The 15,939-nt window shown below is 41.8% G+C and overlaps 1 protein-coding gene across 10 annotated transcripts in view; it reads right to left on the bottom strand.

Moving 5' to 3' along the window:
* Positions 1-15,939, bottom strand: part of KIF6 (kinesin family member 6) — a 425,617-nt gene that overhangs the window by 233,366 nt on the left and 176,312 nt on the right. For all 10 annotated transcript variants that reach the window (XM_070777912.1, XM_070777913.1, XM_019986270.2 and 7 more), the window contains one exon: positions 10,564-10,667. In XM_070777912.1, coding sequence (XP_070634013.1) covers positions 10,564-10,667 — 104 coding nt within the window. The remainder of the gene's footprint in view (positions 1-10,563; positions 10,668-15,939) is intronic.

Consider the following 15,939-nt stretch of genomic DNA (forward strand, 5'->3'; position numbering starts at 1 on the left):
GGATGGAATGAAACACTGGAAGGTCAGTGCTGTCAAAGAAAAGGGAGCAAAGGGGAGAGGAATGTGAAATGTGGTTGAAAACACAGAAAAGGGTCAGCCCAGGCAGACTCTTGTAGGCCACATGCAGGATTTTGGTGTTTTCCCAGGAACAACAGGAAGTCAGAAGTCACTGAGGAGTTTTAAGAAGAGTGAAATGGTAAGAATTGTCCTTTTAAAAAAGGGTATTCTGGCTTCACAGAACAAGATTTAGAGGGGAGCAAGAAAAACCTATTATGACACTATTTTAGTAGGAGAAAAAAGAAGACAGAGGTTTGCAAGGACAGCAACAGTCGGGGTGGGGTGAAGCGGTCCAATTCAAGACGTATTTTGAGGATAGAGTCAACAGGAGTTGCAAACTGATTGGATTTGGGAGGTGAGAAAATGAATAGAATCACAGGAAACCTCTAAGTTTCTGGCCTTGGCAATTTAGGGCTTGTAGAGACACTGACTGATGGGGATCTAGGGCCAAAGACCAGGTCTGGAGAAAGATGAAGAAGAATTCAGTTCAGGGGACTTCCCTGGTGGTTCAGCAGTTAAGTATCCACCAATGCAGGGGACATGGGATCGATCCCTGGTCCAGGAAGATTCCACATGTCACGGGGCAACCAAACCCATGTAGCGCAACTACCGATGCTGGCACACTCTAGAGCCTGTGTTCTGCAAAAGAAAAGCCTCCTCGATGAGAAGTCTGTGCACTGCAACTAGAGGGTAGCCTCTGCTTGTTGCAACTAGAGAAAGACTGTGAGCAATGAAGACCCAATACGGCCAAAAACAGATACATAAATAAATTTTTTCCCCAGTTTTATTTATTTATTTACTTTACAATATTGTATTGGTTTTGCCATACATTGACATGAATCTGCCACAGGTGTACACATGTTCTTCATCCTGAACCCCCCTCCCACATCCCTCCCATCCTATCCCTCTGGGTCATCCCAGTGCACCAGCCCTGAGCACACTGTGTCATTCATTGAACCTGGACTGGCGATTTGTTTCACATATGATAATATACATGTTTCAACGCCATTCTCCCAAATCATCACCCCCCCCAACAGAGTCCAAAAGAGTGTTCTATATATCTGTGTCTCTTTTGCTGTCTCGCATACAGGGTTATCATTATCATCTTTCTAAATTCCATATATATGCATTAGTATACTGTATTGGTGTTTTTCTTTCTGGCTTACTTCACTCTGTTTAATAGGCTCCAGTTTCATCCACCTCATTAGAACTGATTCAAATGTATTCTTTTTAATGGCTGAGTAATACTCCATTGTGTATGTGTACCACAGCTTTCTTATCCATTCATCTGCTGATGGACATCTAGGTTGCTTCCATGTCCTGGCTATTGTAAACAGTGCTGCGATGAACACTGGGGTACATGTGTCTCTTTCCATTCTGGTTTCCTCGGTGTGTATGCCCAGCAGTGGGATTGCTGGGTCATAAGGCAGTTCTATTTCCAGTTTTTTAAGGAATCTCCACACTGTTCTCCATAGTGGCTGTACTAGTTTGCATTCCCACCAACAGTGTAAGAGGGTTCCCTTTTCTTCACATCCTCTCCAGCATTTATTACTTGTAGACTTCTGGATCGCAGCCATTCTGACTGGCGTGAAATGGTACCTCATAGTGGTTTTGATTTGCATTTCTCTGATAATGAGTGATGTTGAGCATCTTTTCATGTGTTTGTTAGCCATCTGTATGTCTTCTTTGGAGAAATGTCTGTTTCGTTCTTTGCAAATAAATGACCCAATCAAAAAGTGAGCCAAAGAAATAAATTTTTTAAAAAGAGAATTCAGTTTGGGGCATGCTGAGTTCAGGACCAGCTGTCAGAGGGGCAATGTGATCAATGAGTAGGGCATTCAGAGAAGAATGAATATGAATGAGTAAAATAAACATGAGTCATCAGGGTTGAATCATCTAGTTGCATCTAGATGGCAACTGAGGTGTGGGTGTTGAAGAAATCATCTAGGAAAAAGTACAAAGAAAAAGAGAAAAGGAGGTCCTAGGACAATGCTTGAGGAATGTCCACATGAAAGGAGGATAATCTGGCCCAAGAGGCCAAGGAGCAGTCAGGAGATAAGGAGAAGACAAGAGAAGAGAGTGGTCAATCATGCTGAATACAGGGACTTCCCTGGTAGTCCAGTGGTTAAGACTCCGCCATCCAAATGTGAGTTGTGAGTTTGATCCCTGGTCAGAGAACCACAGGCCTCGCACTACACCCAAATAAATAAATAGAACTGTTTAAAAAATTGTTTAAAAAAATAATGTTGAACACTGCTGAGAGGTCAAGGAAGATAAAGACTTACATAGGCCTATGAAATTGATCTACACTGAGGTTCATCAGTAACCAGGGCAATGGGGCAAAGGCCATACTGGAGTGTAGAGGAGTGAGTGGGATGGAAGGGACAGGAGACTGGGAGTGAAGGCAACTTCCTGGGGTGGTTTAGCTTAAAGGAGATGAAAGCAACTGTAGATAGAAGGTGGGTTGGGGGTAAGGTCAAGGAGGAGCATTTCATTTCAAATATGGGAGACTTGAGCCTATTGTAATTGAACACTATTAAGAGTCTAGTAAAGAGTCCAATAAAGAGAGAAGTTGCAGATAAAGAAAAAAACAGAAGGTGAGTTGAGGTCCCTGAGATGGTAGAAGGGACTGGGGTTGCAAATATGGTTGGTGAGGTCGCCTCTGGAGGGGACACCTTCTCTACTGAACAGGAAGGAGGGAAAGGTGGGGAAAGGTATGGGCTGCTGTGCAGGTTTGGAGCAGAGCAGGCAAGTGAGGAAGCTGCCTCAACTTGTACACGTAGTAATCAACTGTAAAAATATATGTCTGTGTGCTTTGAGGGGCTTGTCATCAAAGATAAGTTGCTATTACTTAACCATGGCAAAATTTTACCAAAAAGAAAATGTCTCACTGTACAGTTCTGTTTTATTTTGCTTTGGTTTGTTTAATGACTGGTCTTTTAATTTTATATTTTGTCATACAGAGGTCTCCAGTTTTTTAAAAGTCAGGTTAGTTGAGGTTAAATTTACAGACAGTAAAGTTTTAAGTTTACCCTTTTTAGATATATACTACTATGACTTTTCTGGAACTCTCTTGCTTTTTCAATGATCCAGCGGATGTTGGCAATTTGATCTCTGGTTCCTCTGCCTTTTCTAAAACCAGCTTGAACATTTGGAAGTTCACGGTTCACGTACTGCTGAAGCCTGGCTTGGAGAATTTTGAGCATTTCTTTACTAGCGTGTGAGATGAGTGCAATTGTGTGGTAGTTTTAGCATTCTTTGGCATTGCCTTTCTTTGGGATTGGAATAAAAACTGACCTTTTCCAGTCCTGTAGCCACTGCTGAGTTTTCCAAATTTGCTGGCATACTGAATGCAGCACTTTCACAGCATCATCTTTCAGGATTTGAAAGAGCTCAACTGGAATTCCATCACCTCCACTAGCTTTGTCCAATACTTTGGCCACCTCATGTGAAGAGTTGACTCATTGGAAAAGACTCTGATGCTGGGAGGGATTGGAGGCAGGAGGAGAAGGGGACGACAGAGGATGAGATGGCTGAATGGCATCACCGACTCGATGGATGTGAGTTTGAGTGAACTCTGGGAGTTGGTGATGGACAGGGAGGCCTAGCGTGCTGCAATTATTGGGGTCGCAAAGAGTTGGACACAACTGAGCGACTGAACTGAACTATGACTTTTGACAAATGTGTATACTTATATAACCACCACGACGACCATGATATAGACTATTTCAATCACCCTTAATACCTCCCTCTTATTCCTTTTCACAGGTTCCTCCCCTACTGGCGGCCTTGGCAACCCCTGCCACCCTGACCCCCAACACACACACACACACACACACACAAACACACTGTGCTCACTCCTTCCAGGCAACTTTGTGTACCCAGACCCCTTCATCTTAGGGTGGCACCTTCTTCCTCATGACATCCTTTCAGACTTAACTTGCTCAGGGAATGATATCTGCACCCCCACTTTTTAATTTCTATGTAACTATTTAGCTTTTCATTATCATAGGTTGTGAGCAAATAATATATTAAACCATGTATAATAAACTGATGTTAGATTTAAAAACATGGGGCTGAAAGTGTACATAAATAGCATTTAGTCATAAGACAGCATTTACATATAAAGGAGTCATTAAAAAACTAATATGAGTAGAATTAAAGTGTAATTAAGGCTTTACAATTCTCAGCGTTCATTTGTTCTTTCCACTAATACACCCTTGTATTCTCTGTTTTACATATACAAACGCTGTGCTCAGTCATTTCAGTGCTGTCCAACTCTGTGCGAGCCTATGGAATTTAGCCCGACAGGCTCCTCTGTCCGTGAGATTCTCCAGGCAAGAACACTGGAGTGGGTTGCCATGCCCTCCTCCAGGGATTGAACTGGTGTCTCCTGTGTCTCCTGCACTGCAGGCAGATTCTTTACCGTTAAGCCACTGGGGAAGCCCCATATATATATATATATATAAACATGTGTATGTGTGCACATATTTTATTTCCCCAATAAAACTGTAACTCCTAGGAATTATTTTCTGTATCCTATATTCCTGAACCCCCTCAAACACCTATTAATATGACTAGCATCTAGTAGGTACTCACTACATTCAGGCAGTAGGATTAACTGATCTGCAAAAACTAGCTAAAGGAAGTAAGTCAGAGAAAGACAAATACTGTAAGAAGTCACTTATTTGTACAAAATAAAAAAGGTGAACTCAGAAAGTAGACCAGTGGTTGCCAGGGGCTGGAGGGCAGGGGAAGCAGGGAGACATTAGTCAAAGGGTACAAAATTCCAGTTATAAGGTGAATACGTTCTGAGGACCTGAGATACAGCATGGTGACTATACTCCACAATACTGCACCGTATACTTGCAAAATTGCCTACAGGGTAGATGTCAAAGGTACAAAAACAGAAAGATAACCATGTGAGGTGATGGGGATATTGACTAACCTTATCGTGGTCTTCGTTTCACAATATATATACCTATTCATATATTAAATCATCACAGTGTACTCTTTTAACTTACACAATGTTATATGTCAATTATACCTCAATAAAGTTGGGAGGAAGGAAGAAAAAAGAAAAGCATAGGATCAAGATGTTCGTAAATTTATTTTGAAAAACTTGAGCCTAAGAGACCCAATTCAGTTGCATCTCAGAAAGAAAATGTCGCTATGCAGAAAATATTCTACTCATTTAGATTTGGGCCAGGAAATGAGGCTTCCATCCTAGCCAGAGGCCTAAAGGCTTTAGGAAAAAACCCAAAGGAAGAAAGAGGTATGTGTTTAGAAAATCAATCAGAATCAAATCTTCACCCAAGAAGTTTTGCATAAACATTAACTTGGCTACACAGCCTTCATCCAGCTGTCTCTTTTCAAATTTACACAGGCAAAGAAAAAAAAGATGTAAACTAAAAATATCCCAATAACTGGAGGCTGACATCTGAAATCCTCTTCGGTTGGAGCATCCAAGTCAATGCAACAAATATTTACATTGAGAACTGAAATTCTGGGAAATAGTTCAAAAATTCGGTGGGGCTAGGAAATTAATAGACATCTCCAAACTGTCCAATGCATGCTACACAGAATATATTATCCAATACATATCTGGTTTCTGATGTCCTTCACAGAATCCCTGATAGGAATGTCCTCATGCCATGCCAGTCAACATAAGCCCAGGGATCAGCAGGACAGAGAAGCAGATGAGGCTAGCACATTCCTGCCACTCTGCCCTGCTGCTCCGTGGGTCCCTTCTTGTCCCCACACCACCATCCCCCTCCCACCGCCACCACCAGGGAGCCTGGGCACAATGAGAGGGCTGAAGCTGATTCACATTCCTGAGCAAGTGTCCAGGGTGGCAGAAGACACAGAAGCACCGATAATATTAAATAGCAGCACATTACAAGCAAATGTTAATTTCCTTCTTTTACTCTAACATAATAAAGAGCTCTGAAACCTGATGAATTTTAAGCTATACCAATATTGATCTAGCTAATCAGGCCAAAATGTAACTGCAACAGTATAGCAAAAACAGTAACACAAAGCCACATAATCTGAATAATCCTCACTGTCAGCACGAACAAGCACCAAAGTTACTGGATTGCTCTGAAACTGTGCTTTGGTTTTGGCAGGGTGGATTCAGTCTGCAACATGTGTTCTCCCCAACTGCTTATCAGAAATCATTGAAGAGACGCAATGCTATATATGGTATGCTTATCTTGACCCAGAGAAGCGACTTCATTGTGAATTGCCGACGTTTACTTACTTGCACATGAACTAATTTTACAATGATTCCCAGGTGGCGCTGTGGTAAAAGATTCGCCTGCCAATGCAGGAGATGCAAGAGACACGGGTTTGATCCCTGGGTGGGGAAGATCCCCTCGAGGAGGAAATGGCAACCTGCTCCAGTCTTCTTGCCTGGAGAATCCCATGGATGGAGGAGTCTGGTGGTCTACCATCCATGTAGTCACAAAGAGTCGAACACGAATGAGCACACACTATGCCTGAACTCAAAATTAATCATTAGTATCTCTGCAGTCTCACGGCTTATTCATATATCTCCACACAATGCTTATACATTGCACCATAATTACTTGTGTCTGTCGCTGCCACTAAATTGTGAACCCGTTGAGAACGGGATCCAGGTTTTGTTCATCTTGGTGTTCCTTTCAGGGCCTATAGTAGATTTTTGTGAGTACTGGATGAATAAGAAATGTTGAATGGGTGAATGAGTGAATCAACTGCCCAGAAAAACTAACGGCAACCCTACATACTGTCTCTGTAGAAACCGTTCCAGCTGACATTTGTGTATTCATTATCCGTGGATCAAAGAAAACCAATCCAAGATCTAACAGTCTGTCAGTATTTTAAACCTGTTGTCACAATTTTATTTCTCACGATTCTGCCCCCAAACTCTTGTGAGAGGAGAATCATGAGAATTTGCTTGTTGTCAATAACTTTTAAACAGAAACATCTGTTTATGTAATAAATAGCAAGTTAGCGAAAGATGTAATGTAAATATAATACAATATTAAATGTCATAGAGAAGGTATAACAAACTTTGCTTATTATTGTTTCTTGTCCTTTATAGAATTTTTCTTCTTGTGGAAGTATAGTCTGTGGTGGTCTATTTAAGAGAGGATGTACCATGGGAAATTTCTTGTCTGAAAGTTTGTATGTCTGAAAAATGGCCACCTTCACCTTTGAACTGTAGGCTAGATACAGAAATCTCCATTCACAGCCCTTTTTTGTTTTGTTTTGGGTTTCAGTACTAGAAGTCCCTATTCCCAGAGCTGTTGATGAGAAGTCTTCACTAAATTAGATTCTTAGTTGTTAATACTTTTCTTCTCTAACAACTTCTAGGATTATTTTCAATATGTTGAAGTTCTAAAATTTTTCTACAGTATTATTGCACTACTTAGCATATGATAACTCTTTTGTTCTGAAGTCTTATGTCCTTTTTTTTTTTTTTAGTTAAAAAAATAGGTTTTATTTCTTTAACTGTCGGCACCCTTGCATTCTCTCTATTTCTTCTTTGGAAACTCATTGTTGATACCGGTAAATCTAGGGCTATCCTCTATGGTTCTTCTGTTTAAACTTTCTAAATCTTTACCTTTTAACCTATATTCTGGAATGAGCCCTTAGCTCCCACCTTCCTGGCTCACTGATTTGCCCCTCCGTGTTTTCATTCTGCTCTTCAGCCATCATCAAGTTCTTAATGGCAACAAGTACATTTTTTCATTTTCAAGATCTCTCGATCCTGCTGCTGCTTCATGGATGGAACGCCAGCAACCACTCCTCTTGCTTAGTTCTTGAGGCCTCCATGCCATAAACGCTTGTTCTTATCTTTCTCCTTGCTGGCTGTCCTGATATTCCTAGTCACTCCCAACTGTGAGCTCACATTTCCTAGACTCCGAGCTCTCCGCTTGGGCAGCCAGTCTTGGATAAGGGACTGAAGCAGTGGTGGGTACCTGTGCTCCTTGCTGCTTTCAGTGACAAAATGAGCAGAGCTGGAGGCAGGAGCTGTCTCCAGAGCTTATACCTCTTTGTCCTGGGCATCATTAGTTACCTGGGGCACTTCCCTATTTCCTGGGACTACTGACCTAAATACCAGGGGATAAAGGGAAGAAGGAGAACACTGGGGGTTCACAGGAACAAAGTCCTCCCATTCCAAGAGCTCTGCCAACCCTTACGGCTGTTTCCAGCCCTCTCCTGCTCCAGCGTGCCACCACTTCTAGCCATGGGGCCTTGGTGGTGCTGCACCATAACCTGGTTGATCCCTTCCTCCTGTCTAGACCCCTGTGAAACCTACTTCTTATTCTTGGGTATAGCTGGAGATTCTGATGTTTCTTATATCAGTTCTATCATCCACCCAATGTGGAGGGAACCTGCGGCATAGCTTACTCATTCTGACATCTTGAACCATCACATTCAAAATCTTAGCTTAAACTGAGCCTTCTGAGCAACACAGAGCACACAGGAACTAGAGAAAACACTGCTACTTATTTGGCACGTGGGTCATTTCCCTGTTTGCTCTTAGATCCAATTTCCATTTTTCCTTTGTGTGACTACATCACACTGCTTGGCTCTTTTAACAACTGGCTCTGGGTAAGTTCAGCCAGTGGGAGGCACTGGTGGAAGCTAGAAGGGGAGATGAGGGAGAAGCCAGGGCTCCCTGTGGGATGATGCCTCCGTAGCACCCAGGGCTCTTCCGAGGCCTCAGCTTCCGTCCCGACAGGCAGCACTCAGCTTGTGCAGCTTCTGCTGGCCAGCACCAGGCTCCAGCTTCGGTAACCCAACCTTCTACTGATGTCCCTCCAGTCCCAGGCTGAAGGACCTTCTCCTGCTGCTCTGATCTTTGGGTTGCTGTGAAGGTGACTCCCCTGGTGGCTCAGATGGTAAAGCATCTGTCTACAGTGTGGGAGACCTGGGTTTGATCCCTGGGTTGGGAAGTTCCCTGGAGAAGGATATGGCAACCTACTCCAGTACTCTTGCCTAGAAAATCCCATGGACGGAGGAGCCTGATGTAGCACCCCATAATACCGTCTCCTGTATGACAAATTTCCTATATTTAATTCCTGCTGTTGAGAGGCCTAGAATGCTTTTGTTTTCCTGACTGGATACTGATTTGAAGATCAAAACTCTGAAGAGGCACCTTCAAAAATAATATTGGGTAAGCCCTTTCTTTATGGCTTCCCAGGTGGCTCAGTGGTAAAGAATCTGCCTGCCAAGCAGGAGATGCAGGTTCAATCCCTGGGTTAGGAAGATCCCTGCAGGAATAGCATGGCAACTCACTCCAGTGTTCTTGCCTGGAGAATCCCATGGACAGAGGAGCCTGGTGGGCTACAGTCCATAGGGTCGCAAAGAGTCGGACATGACTTAGCAACTAAACAACAGCAAGCCCTTTCTCTGCAGGGCTGGGAGCACCATAATGAAGGAATTTGAAACTTGGGTTTCTCAGTATCTAAGCTATCCCAGGTTATTTCAAGGAGTGACATGAAATTCTTTAAAATGTGAGTTCTGGCAGTATATTTCATCTTAATCTCATATATGTCATGAAGCAGTTTTGTAAGGAAAGCCTTAGGGGCCTATCACATTATTAAACACAGTGTTTTAAAATGAGGAAATGCTATCCCAGAGGAGGAAGGCTTGGCGTATAACAGAAACCTTGCTTAAGGCTTCTCAAACTTTAGCCCTGCATTCAGGGGCAGCCATGAAGTTGTTTAAAGAAAATACTTGCACTGCCTGTTAGTTACCATTTTCTCTGTTGAGAAAGGGTCATGCGAAATGACAGTAAACCTTCAGAAAAAGCTTGTGTAGCTTGTTTCTCTGAAACAGAGAGTACCACTGCCTGCTGAGCCTAGTCCATTGTTATCACTTCACAAATGCTTAATAAACAGCACAGAAGCAACAAGAGAGCCCGCCGTGGTGGCTCGTGATCAGAGCAAGAACTCGAGCCACGCTGTGCCCTTGGCATGCCATATGGCTGCAAGTGTAAAGGCTCTGAGAAATGCCGCACTTGTATGAAGTCCTGAATACCTGCTTTCATTCCCATTTCGTGTTTGAACTGTAATATATGGGCCATCTATTTATTAAAGGAGAGAGCTTACTTTGGCATGGGATAAATTGGTGCTTGCAGCAAGATGCTGTTTAATACAAAGGACGTTTCTGGAATTCCTTTCAGATCTGAGATCCACAGCTTACAGAGTGTGTGGCGGATACATTTAAAAGTTGTGTGACTATTATACGATCCTTTTTCTTCAGCTGGCATGAGAAGGATACTCCCATCCTCTCCACGCTCTGTTCTTTTCTTCCTCAAAGCTGAGGCGGCAAAAACACTGCCAGCCTTATGCAGCTTTTCATGGAAAGCCGCCACTCTTCACTGGCGCCTACATGCAATTTCAGACTGTCCCAGGAGACCTTCGCGCTTTGAGGTGAATTCATAACATTAGGGCCAACACAGAAGTTAACACAAACTTGCACTGTTAAAGAAAAAGTCTACAGGCTTACTGAAGGAGCTCTGCTTCTGTGAGTGCCTCTGTCCTCTGCTCCCCAGTGACAATGGCCAGTTCATCCTTCAGTTCCTGGATTTCCTTTTGTAGGCGTATAATCATCTGAAATGGCAAGGCAGGAGCATAAATGTCAGCTCCTCACTGAGGGGACTATGTGACAGAGAACACACATCTTTTAAAATTATGAACAAAAATGTACAGAGAAGGATACCAAAGGCACTCTTGTACTTACCACCTCGCTTTGTTAAATCTTATCATTTGGTCAAAATAGTTCTAGAATTTTTCTTAACAAATAAAACATTACTCATGGAACTTGGAGGCCCTTACTCCTGTTTCCTTCTGTCCTTCCTTGAGTGACTGCGATCCTGCATTTAGTGGGTAGCATTTCCCTGCATGTTTTAAATATTTACTCCGTAGGTATAGGTATGACTGTAAATGATAGATATCATTTTGCATGCCTTACACTTAATGTAAATGCTATTACACTGCATGTAAGTGCAACTTGGTCTTTCTTCCTCACACTACGTTTGGAGATTATTTATATTGTTTCGTGTGGTTCTAGTTCATGAATTTTCATGGATGTATAGTATTTCAATAAAGGACCACATCACAACGGATGTATTTACATCTCCGGGACATTATGGACATTGGAATTTTACCTTTGCTGTTACGAACAGTGTTGCGGTGAACACTATAGATCTCTAGGCACATCCAAGTTTCTCTGTAGAGTACCTGCAGAGTAAGTGCAGCTTCCCTTTATTATATGTTGCTAAACTGCTCTTCAAAATCGTTGTATAAATTTATATTCTCATCAATTATATATGTAAGTTCCTGCTTCCCCACATTTTGGTCACTACTAGGTAGTATTGCCAGACACTAATTTTGCCAATTTGGTAGGTGTAAAATGGTCTCTTTTCTAGTTCTAATCTGTGTTTTCATAATTATTGGTGAGGTTCATGATCATCGTTGTAAATGTAAGCTGACTGTTTGAGTTTCCTCTTCTGTGAATTTCTTATTCACCATCTTGCCCATGTTTCAGTTGAATTGTTTTTCTTTTCCTTACGGATTTTCAGGCTTCTTTATATATTCAGGATGTGAACCCTTTGTAAGTTTTATGCAATGCCTGTATTTTCTCCCAATCTATGTCATGCTTTCCACTTTGTGGTGTTCTTTCTGTGAAACAAAAGTTTTAAATTTCAAGGCAATTTCATTATCAACTTATTTTGTTATGAGTTGCATTTCTGTTTTCTTTGAGAACATCTATTTTACCTAAAGCCATAGCAATATTTTCCTACAGTGTATGCGCATGCTCAGCACATGTCTGACTCTTTGCAATTCTGTGGACTGTAGCCCTCCAGGCTCCTCTGTCCATGGAATTTTCCAGGCAATAATACTGGAGGGGGTTACTATTTCCTCCTCCAGGGAATCTTCCAGACCCAGGAATCGAACCCGAGTCTTTTGTGTCTCCTGCATTGAAGGTGGATTCTTCACCACTGTGCCACCTGGGAAGCCTGTATTTCTCTAGAAGTTCTTTAAAAAGTATTAAAGTTTTGCTTTTTACATTTAGGTTGATTTTACTTTATAGGAAGTATAAGATATGGATCTAATTTTAATTTTTTTATGGCCAACCATGCAAGATTTGCTATTACAATTCTGTTATGTATTTCCACATATAAGACTTGTCTTTTTCTAGGCTATTGGTTAAAAACATTTGTCTACTTGACTATACGCATGGTAATACCACACTTTTAATTCCTGTATCTTAAGAAATTTTGGCATCTAGATAGAACAAACCCTTTCCATGTTGTTCTCTTCTAAAATAGACTTGGCTATTCTTGATCATATGCTCTTTCATATAAATTTTAGACTTGGCTTGTAAAATTCTATCAAAGACTCTCCTCAAATTTCAACTGTAAATAAATTTGAGTAAAAGGTTAATTTGATAAGTAATTAAAGTAATCCTAATGAATCACTGGGCTTCCTGGTGGCTCAGTGGTAACGAATCTGCCTGTCGATGTAGGAGATGCAGGTTTGATCCCTGGATTGGGAAGATCTCCTGGAGAAGGAAATGACAATCCACTCCAGGATTTTTGCCCAGAAGATCCCATAGACAGAGGAGCCTGGTGGGCTACATGTCAATGGGGTCGCAAGAGCTGGACACAACTTAGTGAGTAAGCAGCACAGCATAATGAATCATTACATCCACAAATATGGTACGGCTTTCCATTGATTCCTTTCAATACAGATTTACAGTTTTCTCTATAAATACCGTCTACATCTTTAATTAGATTTTGTCCCTAGAACTTTATAAAGTTTTTGTTGCTACTATAAATGAAATTTTTATAAAATTGCATTTTCTAATTAGTGGCTTTTGATGTATAGGAAGGCAATTCCTTTTTATGGATTGTATAACAAATACTTTTCTGAACATTACTTTGGTTATCATTTTTTTTGTTATCGAACACCTGGATGTCCTTTTTCTTCTTGGCTTCACTGGGTCTTCATTGCTGACTGTGGGCTTTTCTCTAGTTGTGGCAAGTGGTGGCTGCTCTCTTCTTGGAGTATGCAAGTAGAGAGTAGCCGCCTCTCCTTTTCATTGTGGTGGCTTCTCACTGCAGAGCACAGGCTCTAGGGCACAGGGACGGAGGAGTTGTGGTGCACAGGCTTAACTGCCCCTCAACATGAGGAATCTTCCTTCCACAAGACCAGGGATTAGACCTGTGTCTCCTTCATTGGTAGGCAGATTCTTAACCACTGGACCACCAGGCAAGTCCCACTACTGGATGCTCTAGATGAGCAATCAAATAGTCCACCAGTAATGACCGATATTCTTTTCAAATCCTCATAAATTTAAAAAAAAATTGTCTCTTTCCTAGCCAGAAACTCCAAGTACAGTGCTTAAGACATTCTTGTCATATTCCTTTTAACATTTCACTTTTAAAATGTTTGCTGTAGTTTTTGATTGATACCCTTAATCACTCTAAGGATGTTCGCTTATATTCATAGTTTGATGAGCCTTTTCAAACTATGGATGAATGTTTAATGTTATCAAATGTTTTTTTTTCTGTAGCTAATGATGTGATGATACAACTTTTTTCTTTTAAACTGTGAAAGTGATGAGTCACCTTAATTCATGTGATTTTACATTTTAGTAGGAACTACTTCAGATAAACAAAGAGCTATAAATAATACCTTGTCCCTACTTCTAAGCTTAAGTGAACATTCAGGTACTGACTACTTCAGTTCAGTTGCTCAGTTGGGTCTGACTCTTGGTGACCCCATGAACCATAGCATGCCAGGCCTCCCTGTCCATCACCACCTTCTGGAGTCCACGCAAACCCATGTCTATTGTGTTGGTGATGCCATCCAACCATCTCATCCTCCATCGTCCCTTTCTCCTCCTGCCCTCAATCTTTCCCAGCATCAGGGTCTTTTCAAATGAGTCAGCTCTTCGCATCAGGTGGCCAAAGTATTGGAGTTGCAGCTTCAACGTCAGTCCTTCCAATGAACACCCAGGACTGATCTTCTTTAGGATGGACTGGTTGGATCTCCTTGCAGTCCAAGGGACTCTCAAGAGTCTTCTCCAACACCACAGTTCAAAAGCATCAATTCTTCTGTGCTCAGCTTTCTTTATAGTCCAACTCTCACATCCATACATGACCACAGGAAAAACCATAGCCTTGACTAGATGAACCTTTGTTGGCAAAGTAATGTCTTTGCTTTTGTATATGCTGTCTAGGTTGGTCATAACTTTCCTTCCAACGAGTAAGCGTCTTTTAATTTCATGGCTGCAATCACCATCTGCACTGATTTTGGAGCCCAGAAAAATAAAGTCAGCCACTGTTTCCCCATCTATTTGCCATAAAGTGATGGGACCAGATGCCATGAGCTTAGTTTTCTGAGCTTTAAGCCAACTTTTTCACTCTCCTCATTCACCTTCATCAAGAGGCTTTTTAGTTCCTCTTCACTTTCTGCCCTAAGGGTGGTGTCATCTGCATATCTGAGGCTATTGATATTTCTCCCGGCAATCTTGATTCCAGCTTGTACTTCCTCAAGCCCAGCATTTCTTATGATGTACTCTGCATAGAAGTTAAATAAGCAGGGTGACAATATACAGCCTTGACGTACTCCTTTCCTATTTGGAACCAGTCTGTTGTTTCATGTCCAGTTCTAACTGTTGCTTCCTGACCTGCATACAGGTTTCTCAGGAGGCAGGTCAGGTGGTCTGGTATTCCCATCTCTTTCCGAATTTTCCACAATTTATTGTGATCCACACAGTCAAAGGCTTCGGCATAGTCAATAAAGCAGAAATAGATGTTTTTCTGGAACTCTCTTGCTTTTTCGATGATCCAGCAGATGTTGGCAATTTGATCTCTGGTTCCTCTGCCTTTTCTAAAAACCAGCTTGAATATCTGGAAGTTCACAATTCACATGTTGCTGAAGCCTTAGCTTAAGAAATAAAACACTGCAGGCTCTTGGGAAGCCCTTACCCCTGTAGAGCTTTCCCTAAATGAATCTCCCACTACCACTACCCTAAATCTGGTGTTTATTTTTCCCATCTAGTTGTGTTCTGGGTGGTTTTGAGGACAATTTTTCAACTGTCACTTGTGTTTCAGAAAAGCTCTGTACATCAAATAAAGAACAGTAGTGTCAGTTTTTAGAAGCAATTATAAGAGATCAGGAAAAAACACTTGTCAATTACCAGATTACTCTGCTCCAGGGAGACCTCAACATTTGTTCAATTATCAGCTATTAGCTTTTGACTCCTGATTTCTCGTTTCATTAAATCTCTCACAGACCTACATCAAACACATGATAATGTTCATCTTTCTTCAAATTCCTCAAGTTCCTTCAAAGCAAAGTCTCTGCAGCCAAATTTGAAGGGAAAACCCTCAAATGTCTAATATGTTTATTTGTCTTTAGTTAGGAAGTAGTTTTTGTCTTCAGGCTAATAAGCCCACTCCTGTCTTTCTCATTCTGCACAGGAATGTTACAGGGTGGCTGGCAGGGTCGGAACAGCAGAGGGATTCATCCTAGGCATTCAGTTCCACTTGTCTTAGGCCTTTGCACTGTGTCTCCTTTTTTCAGGGGGGTGGGGCGGTGCCCTGTGATGCTGGTATGTGAGCAGGGGCTGGCCTGGAAAAAGGGACGTTCCTCACTCACTGGTTTCTCCAGAAGAGAATTCCATCAGGTGAGTTCAGGCTCCCGGAGGCAAGAAGGACAAAATGGTCAGTCCTACTGTTCTTCTCTCCTCCTTTTCCTCTACGCTTTGATGGGATGATTTCAGGGAAGGAAGGGCAAACGCTCAAGAGGAAGGAATAATATGGGTAATGGATGAATTCAAGATTTTCATTTTTTGGAATTTGAGAAATTT

The sequence above is a fragment of the Bos indicus genome, chromosome 23 (assembly GCF_029378745.1).
Source record: "Bos indicus isolate NIAB-ARS_2022 breed Sahiwal x Tharparkar chromosome 23, NIAB-ARS_B.indTharparkar_mat_pri_1.0, whole genome shotgun sequence".
Classification (NCBI taxonomy): domain Eukaryota; kingdom Metazoa; phylum Chordata; class Mammalia; order Artiodactyla; family Bovidae; genus Bos; species Bos indicus.